Source organism: Nyctibius grandis, chromosome 16 (genome assembly GCF_013368605.1).
Source record: "Nyctibius grandis isolate bNycGra1 chromosome 16, bNycGra1.pri, whole genome shotgun sequence".
In the NCBI taxonomy this organism is placed as follows: domain Eukaryota; kingdom Metazoa; phylum Chordata; class Aves; order Nyctibiiformes; family Nyctibiidae; genus Nyctibius; species Nyctibius grandis.
Genome location: NC_090673.1, coordinates 1,927,519 through 1,944,568, shown reverse-complemented (window position 1 = coordinate 1,944,568; position 17,050 = coordinate 1,927,519). Strand labels below are relative to the sequence as shown.

The following is a 17,050-nucleotide window of genomic DNA, read 5'->3' as shown; positions in this document are numbered from 1 at the left end:
AATTTCAGTCTCTGCAGAAAAGGGGTTCTCTTTCTCAGCAATATGTAGATGCTCTGAAACGCTGGCAGTGATCTGCAAGGAGAAATGGCAAAGGTGCAGGCCGTCTCCCAGATTTCGACAAGGAGCTGCTAAACCAGCATGATATGTACATTAAAATGCAAACGTATGCCACAACACCTGCTCTGAGTTTCAGCCAACACACCCAGGCAGAAAGTATCAAGCACCCATGAGCCACGCAGCGCAGGAGCTATTTTTAGATAAATGTTGTACAATTTTCCCTCTAGCTCCATGGATCACAAACACATGCTGCACCTCCAGACCCATTGCAGTTTAATCCTACCCCAAACAAGGAGATGGTAAATCTTCAGATCCTAATAACGGCTGGGCTACTCAAGGAGCAAAGCACTATTCCAAGTCTTTGCTATGGTTCAGGCTACACAATCTGGCCTGGAGCAAGCTAAACTGCACACAGCTTTGTGAAAACAAGTTAATTTCATTTTTTCTGACCTTTGTAATAAGGTTCTTGCTATTGGGTGGGAGTGGACAAAAGACTAGATCTACTTCCTACAAAACATACGATTTTTAGATACTGTAGAAAAGATAAATTAAGGAAAGCTGATTTACTCCTCTATCAAAAAGACTATCACAGTGCAACGATGGGAAGGATCTGCCCCAAACCCCTCAAGTCAGGGCCTTCAGACAGAAGACAAGACACCTTCTTACACTGCTTAATGGGACAGGAAGATCATTTGGAGATAATTTTTCCCTAAAGGTGCTGAAAATTCAGTGTGATTTTTCTGATCAAGCAGCTTGTGTTCCCTCAATAAAAAATAAAAAAAAAGGGAAACCATTAACCTAGCTGCATGAGGAATGAGTTGCTGCTAAGTAAACAAGGACCTTTATGTCAGAAACAGTACTGACCTCATACCTAGCAAAAGCCACAGATTCGACTAAACCCTTGCTCCAAGACAGATTTTAGGTTAAACCTATACAGAAAGAGTCCCTTGGAAATAAAGAATTATCAGTTGCGAGACTAAGGGAAGACATTAACAACTTGTTTGTTCTCACAGTTTCCTTGATCCAAGTGGCAGTGCTCTCAATAAGTAAAAAAAGTCTCATGCCAGTTTTTGATTGATTGAAGCAGTAGTCAAAGACTCAGGCTACATTTATACACATCTTGGACAAGCCTGGTAGTCACTATCAAGCAACCGCCATTACTAGAGGGTCCCAAGGGCTGTATGACTGTAGAGAGCACTGTGCAAAATGGGGAAATACATTTTTTTAGTTGCTAAGATGCGTGAGTATGTTTAAAGAAGTCTACTAAGCCATGTAACGGTTTGGGGTTCTTTAATCATTAAAGTTATACCCAACACATACTGGACAATTTACATTTTCAAGCAATACATCTCTGCGCTTTAGCTACAGCACAGTCTGCTCACTTTACCAGGACCAGAAAAAGAGCCTACTGCCAAATGGAGAAGGCTTCAGCTCTCCTTCAATGGGTGGATTTGGCTCTGGTCTAGGTCTAGAGTGATAGGCATTCTCAGGCATAGGACGGTCTGTCTTCACTTTTGTAACCTGGAAAGAAAAAAGAAGTGATACAACTTCTAAGAGCATTTAACAAAAAAGCTAGATTGAGTCAGAACTTAAAGGAAGAACTACCAAGAAGCACCAAACGACGGTAAGGACACATTGTTGATCTGATGAGAGCCCCTATCTCCAGATTACTTCTAATAAAAGGGAGGGGAGTGGAACATCTCCCTTATGAGGAGAGGCTGAGGGAGCTGGGTCTCTTTAGCTTAGAGAAGAGGAGACTGAGGGGTGACCTCATTAATGTTTATAAATATGTAAAGGGCAAGTGTCATGAGGATGGAGCCAGGCTCTTCTCAGTGACATCCCTTGACAGGACAAGGGGCAATGGGCGCAAGCTGGAGCACAGGAGGTTACACTTAAATTTGAGGAAAAACTTCTTTACTGTAAGGGTGACTGAACACTGGAACAGGCTGCCCAGAGAGGTTGTGGAGTCTCCTTCTCTGGAGACATTCAAAACCCGCCTGGACGCGTTCCTGTGTGATATGGTCTAGGCAATCCTGCCCCGGCAGGGGGATTGGACTAGATGATCTTTCGAGGTCCCTTCCAATTCCTAACATTCTGTGATTCTGTGATTCTGTGATTTCACTCATAACTACAGAGTAGTTCTACATGTGTGTAAGCTTCACTCCTAAAGGAAAGGTCACTGCACCAGGAAAAGCAAAAAGCAAGAGTGTCATTTCTAAGAAAAGTGCAAGTCTTCTGGGAAAGCAACCCTGGAGAATGCTGACAGAGTCTTGACTTCTATTAAGTCCACAAGCTTCCAGTGTTGAGTTCATGAATCACCTTCCGGCCAGGAGAAGAGTTTGAGACCTAGTCTGGACAAAATGTCAATAAGGAGGGAGAGAAGAACCTGGCTATCCGATCAAAAAGGTGTGAAGTTACCTTAGAGAGCTGTCCCAGATCAGGTCTCACCCAGCCCAACTTCTCCAGCACACAGTTATCAAATACTGCCTGCTGCTTTCGGCACCGACGGAGCTCCTGCAAGTTGGTATAGTCAATGCACGTCCAGTACTCGGTAAATGGCTCCGCACAGTGCGTCTTGATCTTCCTGTAAGAGATCACAGAAAGAAAATCGTTAGCAAGTGTTATAATTTTAATGCTTTTCTCTCTTACTCGTTCAAACCGCAACTTGTGATAAAGTGTTTTTTGTAGTTTTAAGTTCTCGGGAATATTTAAAGTCTTCAGCGAAGTCAGTATTTGAAGCATCATTAAACAGAACTTGATACCAATACCAGTGAAATTTGTATCACTGTAGCTACAATTAGGGATAGCAATAACTTAACTAACATGTGGAAGGTATCCTTGCTAGGTAGGTGTACACAGCATCGCCATATGAGATCTTTGTTTTGCCAAATAACTTAGTGTACATTATACAATGCTGTAATGCTTCCAAATTAATTTGTTGTCTTAAGCTCAAGACGACATGCTTACAACAGACGTTTGTGATTACTAGCTGCTATACTGGAAGCAGACATGCTTTTTGCTAATTAAACTAAGCCTTTTACTAGCAACTTCAGAACATGATACTGACACACGCCTTGCATCAATATTTTTTGTTAGAAGAGGCAAATGGTGTATCTACTCGAGCTTTCACAGTAGGTCACCTGTGAAACAGAGAGGCCAGACAACACAAACCTTAGGTCAGTTTCGTGGGTTTCATTATATAGCTGCAAGATGCAGAAGCAGCGAGCCTTCTGCCACCCCCCAGCAGTCCTTTGCTCGCCTAACAAAAACCTGAGCCACCTACTCTGGAGCAGGGGCCATGGAGCTTCACATGAAAGGATAAATTAAAGCATAAATAAATAAAAGAAAAAAGGGCACGGACTCTATTCTCAAGAGTTCAAGTTCAAGAAGCAACAATAACGACTCTGAAGGCCGTGGTTGTAGCAGCATTTTTAGTTAAACCGAGTGACTGACAGCGCTCGAACAGCAAAGCTAACGGCAAGGACGCCCGGCACCGGGGCACCCCCCGGAGCGCCTCCACCTGTAGGGCAGGCGAGGGCCTCGGCCGGCCGCAGCAGCAGGGCCCTCCGGGGCGCTGGGAGGCGGGCGGCCGCCGGGGGAGGCTGGCTGGGGGGCCCCGCTCACCTGAAGAAGTCGAGGGCGCACTGGTTGACCTGGCGGCCCTCCCGCAGGCACCTCCGCGGGTCCTTCTCCTCCCAGCGGCACAGCATGAACTCCTTGTTGGGCCGGTCGCACTGCGAGCCGTAGTGGTGGGCCGCGGCCTTCAGCACGGCCGAGCTGACCCTCACCTGCAGCGGGGCAGAGCGGCAATGGGGGCGGCCCACCTCGGCGGCGGCCCCGCGGGGGAAGGGCCCGGCGGCGGCGGCCGCGCACTCACCTCCGGCACGTCGAGCTCCTCCAGGGAGGGCACCTGCACGGTGGCGGCCATGGCGGCGCCGCTCTCCTTGAGCTCCCCTCGGCGCCCGCCCGCCGCCGCGCCTGCGCCGCCGGCAGGGGGCGGGAGGTGCGCATGCGCGGCGGCGGCGGCAGGCGGAGCTTTCTGCCCGCGCGGCGCCCCGGCGTTGCCGTGGTGACCGCGCCGCGCCGCCGGGCCGGGCCGCCATGGAGGCGGCGGGCGGGCGGTACAGCGGGGGCTCCGTGCGCGGCAGGTGGGGCCCGGGGGGCGCGGGGGGCGCGGGGATGCCCGTCTCACCCCCCCCAACCGCGCTGTCTCTTCCAGGATGGAGGGACAGGGCTGCTACACGCTGCCGACGGGCACCGAGTACCGGGGCACGCTGAAGGACGGGATGTTTGACGGCGAGGGAGAGCTGCTGTTCCCCACCGGCGGCACGTACCGGGCGGTCTGGCGCCGCGGGGTGCCCACGCAGGTACCCCGGGCGGGGTGGCCTCGCCCCGAGGGGCCTCCGCCGCCGCCGGGGAGCGGCCCTCCTGCAGGGGAGGTTTTGGGGTGAAACAAGCGGATTTCCGAGCCAAGCCGGTTTCGCGTCCCCTCCGGGGTGCGGGGGAGGCTGCTCGCGGGCGGGCGTCCCGCGGGTGCTGTTCCCAGCGCTCGCCCCGCCCGGCCAACGCGCGGTGTCGGCGGTGGGAACGCCGGCCCCGTTCCTGCTCGATCCATCCATCACGGTTATTAACTCGGGGCTCGCACGTGTTTTGCAGGGGAAATACACTTTTGCAGATGGTCTCGAATACGAAGATAAAAAATGGCATTACTGTGACGGCTACGACAGAAGATTTTATACAGAAATCTGTTCTGGTCTTAAACCAGCAGGTACTGAATTGCGTTTGCGATCCTGAGAGTCTGGAAGGAATTAAACTAACAACTTTGCTTAAGAAAGATTAATTCGGCTACATGAGTAACACGGAGCAGAAATGCTCTGGCTAATTTCAGGACCCGACCATACGAGGCTGCCAGAGGAATGCTGACAGCACCTTCCACCAACGCAGGGCCAGGGTTCCTCTGGAGTGATGACCCGCTTTGTTCTCTACAGCTTTTGAGACCCTCATTAACCCTCTTATACATTTCACCGTCACTGCATTAGCAGTGTGCTTTTAATATAGAAAAGTTGAGCAAAAGTAATTAATTTACATCCAAACATCAAATAAAGTTTGAGTGCGTCTGTCCCACGTAGCTTTTTAGTAGATACCAAAATAAACATTTGTGTCCAGCCTATATTTTTGCTAAAGACTTCTATGATATTATTATTTGTCTGTAGTCAAAAGGTGAATATATTTATAAGGACAAAGTGAGTAAATTATGTAACGTAATACACAAAATACTCCTCTTTATATGTAGAATATTTTGGCAATGACATGTAGCTGTTCTGTGAGGCCAGTGAGACTCTCCTGCCCCGATTTTGGAATTTGGGGTCATATTTGTAATGTTAGCTTCGTGGGCTGAAGCACAGGACCATGAATGAGGAAATCCAAGTAGTATCTTTTTATCACGCACTTCTTGTCTATTAATTTTTCCATTTTTATTTTCTCCATCTACAAAATGTTTTATAAAATTTATTGTAAGGTAACTGCATTGTTTTTATAGCAAATGCCATGGAGATGTAATACTTGTTAGTTATCTTGATCAAAGGCACAAATGCAAAAAAAAAAAAAAACAAAAGGCAAAATAAAACAAACCCTTTGTTTTTTTTTTTTCTTCAGGCATTTCTCAGCTTACAAATCTGGATCCTCCCAGAAAAATCCCGGAAGGATGTTACGACTGTGGTGATGGATTTTATAATCCTGAAACCAGAGTTATTGTTGACTACAAATTCAGGTTTCTGAGAAACGCAGGTATGATTAACTTCTTCTGCAAGGTAAACTAAAACGAGTTTATTTGTCATATCTTCTAGGATGCGTGATTAAAGCTAAAAGATAAAAAAGTCCATGATTTGGTTCTGTTATCACAGAGCTAAAACATTTTTTACTTATTTATTTTTATCAGCGATTTATGTATCCCCAGAGTTGTATAAATCATATTTTGTAAAATTACAATGAAGTATTCCCAAGCAGATGTGAATAAGTATGTTTTATTACTGTTTGGTATGTTAACCTCAGGAAAATCTTCAATCTCTTCCATCATGATCTCAAGCAAGGGAGTGGTTCTAAGGTGTACATCATTGATCCTGAGAGCTAATAAACTCTGTGTTGCAAACCAGCAAAGTGCTTAAGTATGTGCTTATCTCTACATCTTAGAATAGTCTGTTTTATTGAAATGAGTCTTAGGGCTGTGTTTAACTGCCTTGCTGAACAGGAAACTTTCTTGTCACCTTGTAGAGCGGTGTTTTGAGTCAAGTCTGGCAAATAGTGGGTCTTCTGGATAAGTCCCCAAGTTAATAAGCCTTGGGGAAAATTAGTTCTCATCAAGCCAAGAGAGACACTTTTCAAATTAAAAACACACAGAAGATCCCCAGAGTTGACACTGTAATAACTCAAAATATGTAATCTGGCCTGAAACAAACACTTTGTGTTCTGACTATTTAACCTTTGTGCTTATCACCTTTTTAGTAGAGAATTCTTGTAAATGAAAAGGTTTTCTGAAAGCAACCACCCACCCCATTTTTTTTTTTCTCAAATGTCCAAATTGCAAGACCTGGTGTTTCTAGAAGACAGAACATTTCATTTTCAGTGTGCCACAGTTTAACAGGTTTGTTGCTTGGAAACTCAATTTTTCAGCAAATTTACTATTTGTTGAAAAAAATTCTGCTCAGCTCTACTTCCAAGAGCTTTTATAAGTATGCACTGTGATATTGGAGGAGGGAAGTGAAGGGGGGGGGCTAAATGAATTGGAGATACCATCTGCTATAAAATATACCCTATGATACATGGCCTGTTTTATAAACGTTGAATAAAAACTGATCTAGATTATTACAAATGGCATTGATCCAAAACACTGGAATGCAGTGGGCCTACTGATGAGGAAGATAAGCAACATGCTTTCCAAAAACACAGGAACCTACACAGATTAGTACAGGAGGGAACGCCTTGGAATTCAATTTATTGTTTTTTAATCTGTTCTTTGAACTCATTGTCCTTTATGACATTTATCTCAAACCCTACAAATTATATCAATCAATATTCGCTAACGAGACCAGCGCAGCATGCAGTCTGATGGAACTGTTGGAGATGTGCTTTGTGCAGCCGGTCCATTGAGAGCCCTGGACACAAAGTTATTGTTGATGTGAGTGTGAAGAAGGAATGTGTCATGTAGGCCAGACCCTTCCTCTCAAGAACACGAACACAATTGAAAAACCCGGCACTTGTTCAACATCAGAGGAACTCTCACCGCCCCAGGAGAGATGATTCAGGGCACAAGGCCACTGCAGTAAAGAAAAAAAAAAATTTTAAAAACCCCAGCTGTAAGCAGAAGAAACTGAGGAAGAGGCTGGGATGACAGGGAACAGATCCAGAATTACTCCATTATAGGTTGGGCAGGAAGGAGCAGGAAAACCTCCAGGCTTCCAGCCAAGTCTTGAAAGCATCAAAAGCAGATGGTAGGAAGCATTCAGGAAGTTCTTACAACAGCTTGACAGGTTTACCAAAATGACACTATCTTCCTCAGGTCTGGCAGCAGGCTTTCAGACCACTCCAGTGCTCACCTTTCACCCTGGCCCTATTTTGAAGCCATTTCTGATTGTTTCTCGGCTGTTTGTGAAAGAGGGCGAGGAAGCGCCCAACCTCAGCACCGCCTTGCCTGCCCCACTGGCAGCATCCAGGTACCGTTCCAAGAGAGAGGAAAACAGACGCCATTTGAAAGTACTGAGCTTGCTTCCACCCCTTCTTTGTTGAGATGAGCGCACGTAGAGTACTGTAGAGACTCCTGGTGAGTTTGGCAAGCCTTGCGTTTCGCTAGCGTGGAGGTCTGATACTCATTTACTTAAAGAGCTCTTACTGTTACAGCAGGGCAAAGGCCCATCATGCGAACATAATCAGGCCCAGGGAACGAGATGACAGCAACAGTTTTGTTATACGTTTTTATCTAGCAAAGTTTTCCAAATTCCCATTACAATCGTGCAGTTATTACTCCATCCCTAAACCTCTGTTTCCTCGGGGATGCTCAAATTTCTCTTGATTCTCCATGTGTTCTACAATCTTTTCCCTTTTCCACTATTGCAAAGTACGCAAAATTGGACACATAAATAAGAATGGGAAAGCTCATTTGTAAGAAGATACGTTGTTTATTTTGAGTAGATACTAGGACTGGACTCCTGTTTCACTAGGAGTACTACTATTTTTTTTTTTTCTTTCTAGAAATAGGACTCCTGGCACCTTTGTAACAGCATTTGGTCAATAGAAAGATGGGAAGATTTCCCAATTTTTCAGTGAAAAGTAGAAAATATATGATGTTACGTTTAATGCAAAGCAGGGAGGTACAGGAAGAGCAGTGACATTCAGGTTTTAGTACCCCCGAATATCGGAGAAGCCCGTAGCTTTCAAAGAGAAAATGCCATCAAAAATAGAAATTTTGTTGTACCGAGATGGAAGAGATTATAGGAGATTGACTGGGTCACCTCTCTTTTGATGAAAAGCAAAGATACTTCTGATGAAAATTGCTCTGTTTTTCCCGTGGTTCTCCCAAGGATTGGTTAAATAATGTAAAACACGCTTTTGCTTTTTGTAATATGAGAATATTTGTGCTACTACTTTCATATTGCATCTTCAGGTTTAGTTAGTATGTGTGTGGTGCATAGGGTAGCTTTTATACTGCAGTCAATATTGCCTGAAATATATGCATCTCTTCATATAACATCAAGAGCAGGAAGACACAAAGCCTGCCTTCACACAAAAAGCTCAGTCGGGTAACTGAATTAACATGCATGTCATTAAGAGCAGGATTAGGCCTGGAAAACCAGGAGGAGAGTTATTAAGAGGAGAGTTTTTGGTGTGGCTGCAATCCCAAGCCAGCCAGCAATCAGCTTAGGATTTGTACAAGCCTGGAAGTCTTGTAAAAAGCAGCAGGAAAAATCCTGCTGCTTCAGGAATCATTATGAGCTGAAAAGGTCAAGAATCAAGAACATAATTTTATTACAGTGAAAAAAGTCTGGGGTTAGAACATCTGAGGTTCCTTGGTTGTGAGGCTGACCCAACTCCACAGGTAAGGGTGCAAAGCCACTTTAATTCTAAGCCTTAGTAATCACAGACTTAGAGTTTCCTCACATTGTTACCTTGGGATGAAGGTTCTCATGCTTGGTCTGAAAGAATGTAGAAGCAAAATTGTTTGGAAAATCGGCAGCGATGTATTAATCTATTTCAGGTTTATCCAAGTATGCAAATCCATGAGATAAATCTCCTACATTTAGACATTTTTGTCTTACAACTCAGATCTGACTTGCACCAAGTGCTTTTTGAGAAACGTAGACTTTGACTTGTCTGAAAAATGTAGTTGAGAAACAGAGCCATAACCACTCAGTAATTACACAGGGTAATATTTCTGTACCTACCCTCGTGTACCCCAAATACATGCAGATGTTTGCGTGCTCTTTCTCATAAACTACTGGAGAACTGGGTGTGGGATGAGGACCTGGCAATTTTTCAGGCCTGGAATATTTCTGGAAAAAAGACAGCAAGTTTAACTTGAAGTCGACTGTGGTGCGGGAGAAATGATTGACGGCACTTAGGGATCCTGCACGGAGCTTTATTCCCTGTTCTGCTTTGAAATTGCCCGTTCTGGTGATGGAGGGAGTGGGTGAACAGTCTGATTCCAGGCTAGTCCTCTAGTCATTGCCTAAGAATGTAAGAGTTGTTTTGGCAGATGCCCTGAGCAACAGAGAGGAAAGCCCCAGCAACACACATACAGGCAGAATACAGTATTTTTGTTCGAATGAATTTAGCTTCCCATAGATTTAAATGTCTACTTGTAATACAGGACCATTTAATCTTTTGTACATTTGTTTCTTTTTTATTTGACTTAAGATACTGAATTTAGATGAGGTTTAGTTCCTACATATTGAAACTCTTAAAAGCTCTTCAAATAATTGTTCTTTGGATACTTGTTAGGCTAAAGAAATCAGTTTTGATCGGCAGTAAAAGTTCATGCTATTTTAAGTGCAATGCTATAGCTATTTTCTGTTGTATATTTAATCATTTTGAATTATATGTCATGTAAAAGATTTTAGCTCTGGGGCATTTGCCAGATGGCTGATTCTGCATTTCACACAACAAAAGAAATAATGTTTGTGTAAAGCTCTTAAAAATAGTTGGTAATCAGTATATTCTACAACGAATGGGATCCAGACCTGTTTGGAAAAATACCCCAGCTTTTGCAGAAATTAATTTAGAGGATTTGGTCTCTACCTCTGGGCTCTGAACAAAACAAATTGTGTCTATTGTTTGCTGATTTTTTAACATTTAACAAGTTAACTGAATTGTAAATTTTACTCATTTTTATGTTAAATGCCGTTTATTGCAATCCATTGATCTTTTTCTCTTTACTTTGGCTGACAAACTTATTTCTGAAAACAGGGTTTTGTAAACCAGAGCCAATACTCTGTTTACAAAAGTAGAGGATACGAATGTGAGTCGCCCTTTGCTTTTCTTGCAACAGCTGAAGTGCTTGTCGTTTTTACTGCTAACTCCTCTTTCAGGCCTCTTTGATTCATATTCCTCCAAAATACCATTGCAAAATATGTTTTCTTGCTCTGCCATGGCACTCAGCTTGTTTCCTTTGCCTACAAGGCTCTACACAAGTCCGTACAAAGTCACCTTTTGGTCTCGTCTCCTCCATCTCCTTTTTTCTCTTGCATCTAGTCCCAGCACATAGGTTTTTGGCTCACATTCATACAGTTCCAGTTTTCTGGTACTCGTTTTCCAGACTCACTGCTTCTATGATAGTCAGAAGATTTGAAAAATATTACATTAAGAGGAAGGTTAGAAATTTCATTATAGCTCTTTCACCTGGATCTCCAAGTGTTGCTCATCTATGTCTTTGTATTTTTTAGTTAGATAGCCTTTGTCCTGGTGTGAGAGCTTGGGACCTGAACAATCTCCAATGCTCAACAAATAAATTAGTTGAGGAGCCAAAGCTTAGAAGGAGGAGAGGCAGAACGATAGGAAGAATCAAACTGGGGACTGCTGAGTGGGCAAGGCAAACGAATGAGTATTGAGGTGAAGATGGCAGAAGGAAATTGAGTCTGCTTAATTTAAAGAGAAGATCCCAGACTCCTACGAGAAGTAGCTTCATGTCTATTCTTACTTACTAAACACTTTTTTAAATGTTGGACCAATTCTCCTACCCATCATGTGCTTTCTTCCTATCTTCTTATATAGAAACATGTTAAGATCAGGCATTGCAAAATGCATACTTGTTATGTCTTTCTCAGTGTCAAAGTCTGCTCAGGTGACAGAGATAGCTGGAGACTTCTCATCCATGTAACCAAGAAAATATTTTTACATTAAATTTGGCTTACGTGTTTTAACGTAAAATATCCTCCATTCAGTAAAACAGATTATGAACCAATATGATTTATATTCAAGACTACAGCCAACAATGATAATACTAATATATGCATCACAATGTAAGTTACTACAGTAATTTCAGTAGCTATAGCTTTTGCAGATATATTGTTCCTTGTGGTTTCCTGGTCTTAAAATACTCAACATTTTGAAAACTGTGAAAATTTCAGTTCCAAATAGTGGCATGCCAAGAATAACAGCTTTGTTTGTGTGGTAGCCGTCCTATTGTGAATCCATTAAATAGGTTGTACACAAGCCTTACAGGCGCTTATATTCAACTACACAGTTCATGTGAAAACAAGTTTTACAAGAGACGGAAAGTTCATTTGGGAGCCATTTTGGAATTACAGTAATTAAAAGTAAATGGAAGGGTGAGAATTTGTGGGTGGAAGCAAAGGTTAATTGAAAACATATTTTCCGTTTTCTTGCCAGCCGTGATGTTGGCGGGGTCAGGTGCAGTAGGGAAGGTGGAAATGAAAGGGGTGTGCCAGGCAGGATCCATGGCTGAGATGCTATCACACGTGATTGTAATTGTGCGGTGGAAGAACATGATAAACTGCGCTGCAGGTGATGGGAGGAGTCAGGCATGCGAAGGAATTAAATGATATTGTTGTTTACAATGGTCTGTGTGTGCTTGGCCCTCTGCAAACAGGGGGGAAACTCAGCTCTTGTTCAAGGATTGTCTGTTGTAAAACCATAGTCATGGAAAGCTGCTCTTACCGCATGGCTGTGTCCCCACGGCGTGCTGGAGCTGCGAGCCTCTGGTTGTCCTGATGGAGGGACATACCAGGGCACGTCCATGGAGCTGTGAGCCTCTGTCCTCATGGAGGGACATACCAGGGCACATCCACTTCCCTCCTTGCTCGCATGGCCTTTAACAGAAGTGAGAGTGAGCGAAGGGACGATGCACACTCTGGTCCCAACTCGCCTTTGGGCAGAGGAGGGAGCCAAGGGTCTGAATTTTGGAGTGCATCGGGGAGTGCATCAGGCCTCCAGTGTAGACAAAGCCTTTAAGACACCAGGAACACCTACGGCTACGAGGTGCAGGATGAAGACCTAACACAGAGTCAGACAAGGTTTTTAAGGTGAACAATGTAGGCTTTTTCCCCTGCGTAAGCTACTAGGTTTTCTGATTTCAATGCGGTACATCTTCCTGCACCCCTCTAGGTGGTTTCCTGGGAAAGCATTAGTTAAGTGGGCAAATCTGGAAACCTACATGACAATATTCAAAATATACTTTGTGGGTGCTAGAAAACTGATCTTATTTTTGGTTGAGACACAAGAAAATAGTTTAAAAGAATCAGTCAATACTTACATATATTCTAACAGCTCATCCATTAAGATCTCTCACTATGTCTTTCTGTTTGAAGATTTCAATGACATGTCATGATAATAATCATATTTCACTAACTTTGGAAGAAATAACTTGTTAACATTTACTAACTGAACAGGGATACATCAGATTGCAATAAAATTTTCAGACAGATCTTTTTTCTTTACCTTCAAATATCCACATGGTTAGTCCTGTTTCAGCAAAGTCTCTTCCATGAATGTATATTCTATTGAGGAAAATCTAAAAAAATGGATAAACTTTTAAAGATAAATTTGCTGACACAAAATTCAGCACACAACATGAAGAACCCCATAGTACCTAATTGTGCACAGGGTGATAATTTACCACTGATTAAAGAGTTTGTATTTTTTTCAAATCTTTTTTAAAGAGAAAATTACTTCTGAAGGTGAAGATGTGCTTAGACAATCATATTAACATATTCAAACAATTGCAATTTGCAAAATAGTAATTACAACTCACTATCCGGTAGCATTAATCAAACTTCAAGGTTTAATTCCATTTTAAATATTGATGAAATGTGATTCTCCAATCTAACCCTGGTGTTGCAGGGTTATGGAAGCAGCCAGTGACAGAAAAAGAGGAACGTGTAGTTAACAAGCAGCTGCCACAAAGAAGGATCGGCATCTGTGATTTAAATTGTTAGCTGCACAGTCAGGTAGAGTGTAAAAAGGGTAGTCAAGAGGCTGTTAAGTCCATTGCTGCCAATTACTAACAATCAGGGAGGAGCTTTAAGACTTGTTCAGTACAATAAACCCAGTTTGTCTTGTTTCAGGGGTTACTACTGAAGAGGTTGCAGCTGCACTGATTCAAATAGCCCTAAAACTACAGTAATTATCAACCAGTCTTCTTTAGTGTAGCAAAAGTATGTTTTACCATAGCTTAACTCTTTACATTCTAATATTTCCCTGCCTCTTCTCACATAGCTAGCCCTGGAGCCATTCCCATCTCTGGGTTTGTGGTTCTTCTCGCTGTTCTGGATCAATCCCTTCGTTTCCTAGACCAAGGACCAGCAGCACGGTACACTGGGCTGGATGGCAGTCCTAGGGATTTGCTTTAGGTTATTTTTTGGGATATTGAGTCATCACATCTATTTTTCCTTTTCATATACAAAGTTGGAATTCCTATAGCTCGTTCAGTTCTTACATCTGATTAAACTATGTGCATGTATTTAATTTGCATGGGATCAGATCACTGCAGGAACCCATTTTGGGATGGGTCCGGGGAGGGCAAAAATCCTTAGGGCAACCTGCCTTGTGTGCTTTCCCAGGAGACCATGAAACCCCAGAGTGCCGGAGGAAACAATCTAGGCAACCCAAGGCTGTGTTGGGAACCTGTTATACGAAGCCCTGTCAGCATCTGCCTTTCTTAGTGCTTCTACCGTGATGCTCAGCGAAGTGGGCACCGTGGATTTCTCACTGGGAAGGCAGACTGGTTGTTTCTAGTGAGCCACGTACATCTGCACCCAAACACGAGCTAGATAGCGCTGATGTATAGTGTGTGTAAGTTTTGTTTATTCCTTCACCATGGCAGAAATAGACAAAGTTTCATTTTCTTGCAATTATCGCAAGCTTAGATAAGCTATTTTTTTTAGTTAGGGCAATTCCAGCTGAAATCACAGAGCTGCCCAGGCTGGACAATATCTGTTATAGCTGAGGCTCACGTGATCACGTCGTTACCGTGCTGGAACACCTAGTGCATAGAACAAAAGCCAGCACATTGATTATGGCTTTGATGTTGTTTTTAAGAAAGCTTAAGGACCACATTTGCATTCCTGCCGCAGCCCTCAGTGGAATCTGCCTCTGGAAGCATTGCGTGGTGCTCATCTTTTTAATTTCCCTTTTAGCATATTTTTCAGCATTTGTTTTCTCTTAGTTCATACCCGAATAAGAAATGTGCCATTAAGAGGTATTTTCTTACGGACCCTTTGATTCACAGGCATAGGGAATAAAAAAGAGCTCATGTCAGTGAAACACAGACAGAGCTGATCTTAGCTATTCGAGCCAAACGGTGACCACTTTTTGGTCATTAAAGCAAGGCTCCGGGCTGAGCTGTGGGAACCGTGGCAGTACAGGTGTGTTCTCTGACCCATTCGCAGTCGCCGGGCGCTGCTCAGAGCAGGGCGCTCACCACCAACCCTGAGCTGTTGCAACCCAGCACCTTTGAGTGGGAAACGAGGAGAGGGCCAGTAGGCAGAAGGCAGCCCTTCATCTGGAAACCAGTGACTGCATGGAAAGAGCCAACTGGAGAGCAGGCTCTAAGGGAAAACCTCCTGTGATGCACCTTTCTGACTCCTGGTGGTCCAGGGTGGCAGACGGGTGCTGCCGTTCAGACAAGGGACAAACACCTCGGCACACGCTTTCCTCAAGCCTGCGTTGACCAGGATGCCAACAGAGCTGCGTGTGAGCAGCACCTCAGGAGAAACCAAGGCCTGCGCTCAACTCAGCCAGGAATGAGAAAACAGGGAGGGGAGCATGAAAAAACAAAGAAGAAAAAAAGAAAGACAAAGCGGACTCGATTCAAAACCCACCGCAATCAATAGGATTAACCCCCAAGCCTGAAGACTTGTGCATCAGACCCGATTTGTCACATACCCTTCTGCGAACGTTCACTTAGATCAGCACAGCTTCGTTCCCAGGACCTTCTGCCTTTTGCATCTCCAATGCTACCCTGTCACTATAACTTAAAGGTACAACTTCACAGCCAAAAGATCTCCATGAAAATTTGACTCCTTACAAGCAATAAGCTTCTTTCTCGATCTATTTTGACCTGCCCAAGCAGGGCTTATTTGCTCTGCCAGGAGACAGTCACCGTACCGGGACCACAGCCCCTGGCTCCATCCTCCTTGTGTCACCTATTCTCTCAGGTAACAAGAGCTGCTACAAACCACTTAAAATTTAGATGGAGGCAGGTTAGACACACACATCGCAAGCAGCTAACAGGAATTTGTGAAGAAGCAGCTCTAATACATTTCATTCATATAAAAATAAATACAGGTATTGTTTTAAGTAATACTTTGATTTTTTTCAAGGCTTTTTGAAGTTTGTTTTTCCTGGTCTACCACACAGATCTCTTTTCCCCTACACAAACACAAAAGAAAAGGCTGCAGAACAGTTTTTGGAGACAAGACTTTAAATCTCTGAAATTAAGAAGCCACAACAATTGCCAACTTCTTTTTTTTGTAATCATACACACAATTTCTATTCAAATTTTGCTGGACAGTTGGTTTTCTCTACATTGTCTTTGATTTTTTTTCTTTCCACACTGTCATTATGCTCTGAGAATAAACGACAGACATGAATACTAACAAGGGACACAGAGATGGTCTACAACACGTCTATCAGCCACTACATCAGCTTATCAATACCTCTCCTAATGTACATTTCAAAAACAGCACTGAAAGAGAAGCTGGAAGACAAGAACTGAGGTTTTGACTATAGATTTTTCTTCACCTTTGCTTTTCATAAACCAACAAGCGACGCAGACACAGAATTTAAAAACGTGTATCTTCATTTCTGACAGTTTCAACGTATCTCCTGCCAAAAAGTCAAAAAATAAAATATATACACGTAAATCTCATAGTTCCACCCAAGCTAATCTTATCAAACAGACGAATAATCAGAGTCATTGCCATAGATCCAGTATCTCCTGCCTTGACAAATTCCAACACAACAGCACACAACCTTTTAAAGAAACAACAACAACAAAAAGGTGTTCTAAGAGATGCCAATGGCTAAAAATGGATTTATTTCTCAAAGGAAAAATTGCTCGCTTGAGCTGGACCCTAGTGATGCAAAGAGATCTGACATGGTGATATTTGATGTTCCCTTTATCTCCCTTTTAGATGATGACGAGCACGAATGGATCATTCGGACCTGCCGGAAAGCTGAGCATGAAACAACTGAACATAAACCGAAACCATGAACACAGTTCTTGCTAGACAATGATATTCCAAAGCAGGTAATCTGATGCACAATAAATCTAATTTGTCCTCGTGGATTTGCCTCACCCTTTCCCTCTACAGGAATATAATCTTTTTATCATCTTTGTCAGCACAAACAAAAATGGAAATAATCATTTAATCAGTCATGCTGAGAAAAAGCCATGAAAAAAAGCAGACTGTACTCACAGTAATATTCCTGAGAGGTGCGTAGTGTAGTATACACACACGTTATTAAGCCTGAAAACAATTTGTTA

General features: G+C 43.3%; 2 protein-coding genes across 2 annotated transcripts; one reads left to right on the top strand and one right to left on the bottom strand.

Moving 5' to 3' along the window:
* Positions 1–1,330: 1,330 nt before the first annotated feature.
* NDUFA8 (NADH:ubiquinone oxidoreductase subunit A8) lies at positions 1,331–4,048 on the bottom strand. The gene is made up of 4 exons (XM_068414038.1): positions 3,935–4,048; positions 3,682–3,845; positions 2,476–2,641; positions 1,331–1,578 (listed from the first exon to the last, which is right to left on the bottom strand). Exons 1-4 carry the CDS (start codon positions 3,983–3,985, stop codon positions 1,441–1,443), a joined length of 519 nt encoding a protein of 172 aa, XP_068270139.1. The 5' UTR covers positions 3,986–4,048; the 3' UTR covers positions 1,331–1,440.
* Positions 4,049–4,158: 110 nt separating this feature from the next.
* Positions 4,159–16,777, top strand: MORN5 (MORN repeat containing 5). The gene is made up of 5 exons (XM_068414153.1): positions 4,159–4,205; positions 4,277–4,424; positions 4,714–4,825; positions 5,713–5,844; positions 16,698–16,777. Exons 1-5 carry the CDS (start codon positions 4,159–4,161, stop codon positions 16,775–16,777), a joined length of 519 nt encoding a protein of 172 aa, XP_068270254.1.
* Positions 16,778–17,050: the final 273 nt, after the last annotated feature.